The following is a 1208-nucleotide window of genomic DNA, read 5'->3' as shown; positions in this document are numbered from 1 at the left end:
TTTGGACCTGACTTCAGGACTATGGTCTTACTTTGGACCTGACTTCAGGACTATGGTCTTACTTTGGACCTGACTTCAGGACTATGGTCTTACTTTGGACCTGACTTCAGGACTATGGTCTTAACTTGGACCTGACTTCAGGACTATGGTGTTACTTTGGACCTGACTTCAGGACCTCGGTCTTACCTGCCAGCCAGCTCCTTGTCCAGGTATTTGGCTGCCAGTCTGGCTCCGTAGACCTCAGCCTGCAGGACTGCGATGTGTCTGCGAAGGGCTTCATTTTCCTTCTTAAACAGCCGAACTTCGGCCTCGAGCCTGGCCTCGGCCAACTTGTCCTTCTTACTGGCCTCCAGCTCCTGCTCCTGTTCACACAACAACAGGACTCAGGGTGGTCCTTAAAGCAGGTACAGTTCTGAACAAAACTGTTAGGCAGGCGTGGAAGAAGAGYGCATTCACAGATATAAACTGTTTTATTGTAATTGATCTACCAGAGCTCCAGGTGTGAAAATAATACTGATTTATTGTTTGGACATGAAGACATGGTCCTGTTGAAAAAAATAACTGATAAATGTTCTAAACCAAACCTTTTACAGTTCAGTTTAATCTTATTTTTTAATTTGAATAAACTTTTCCATCAGATAATCAGGAGTACTCTTCTATTGTTACTTCAGGAAATGGTAAAAAGTTGTAAAAACTGTTACATTTGTGAGGCTGAAGGTAAAAATCTAAATGTGTTGTCTCTTGTTAAAAGCTGTGAGGCTCAGGTGAACGGGTGGGGCCTCGACATGAAAAACTTTAGGAATGTGACACATCACCTCCCTGACAGGATGAGAGCTAAAGCTCATGTGTGAAGRGGAGTGGTACTGTGGTACCAGCTGGAACGCTGGAGGGCCTAAAGAGGGCCTGGACTCCTGGGCCCTCATGTATAAACGGTGCGTACACACAATCATCAAATATCAATCAATATCAAATTTAAAAATTGTTATGTGTAAACGTATAATTATGTAAAATCATGAAATGTTAATAATGACTTTTCTTTTTACACCAGAGTTAGTCATGGAGTTCCTCAGGGTGGAGTGCTTAGACCAATCCTCTTTACTTTTTAGAAGTTCAACCCTCCAGGTCTTAAAATAAAAAAGCTCATCTGGGGCCTCATGTATAAATGGTGTGTACATATAAAAAAGTTATGTGCGCCAGGTTCTACGCCC

At 42.5% G+C, this 1208-nt stretch overlaps 1 protein-coding gene across 2 annotated transcripts in view; it reads right to left on the bottom strand.

Annotated features, from left to right (window-relative positions):
• gopc (golgi-associated PDZ and coiled-coil motif containing) overlaps window positions 1–1208 on the bottom strand; it is a 22795-nt gene that overhangs the window by 5457 nt on the left and 16130 nt on the right. For both annotated transcript variants that reach the window (XM_014025284.1, XM_014025285.1), the window contains one exon: window positions 187–362. In XM_014025284.1, coding sequence (XP_013880738.1) covers window positions 187–362 — 176 coding nt within the window. The remainder of the gene's footprint in view (window positions 1–186; window positions 363–1208) is intronic.

The sequence above is a fragment of the Austrofundulus limnaeus genome, unplaced genomic scaffold (assembly GCF_001266775.1).
Source record: "Austrofundulus limnaeus strain Quisiro unplaced genomic scaffold, Austrofundulus_limnaeus-1.0 Scaffold465, whole genome shotgun sequence".
In the NCBI taxonomy this organism is placed as follows: domain Eukaryota; kingdom Metazoa; phylum Chordata; class Actinopteri; order Cyprinodontiformes; family Rivulidae; genus Austrofundulus; species Austrofundulus limnaeus.
Note: the sequence above shows the minus strand (reverse complement) of the source record. Positions and strands in the feature narration are given on the sequence as shown.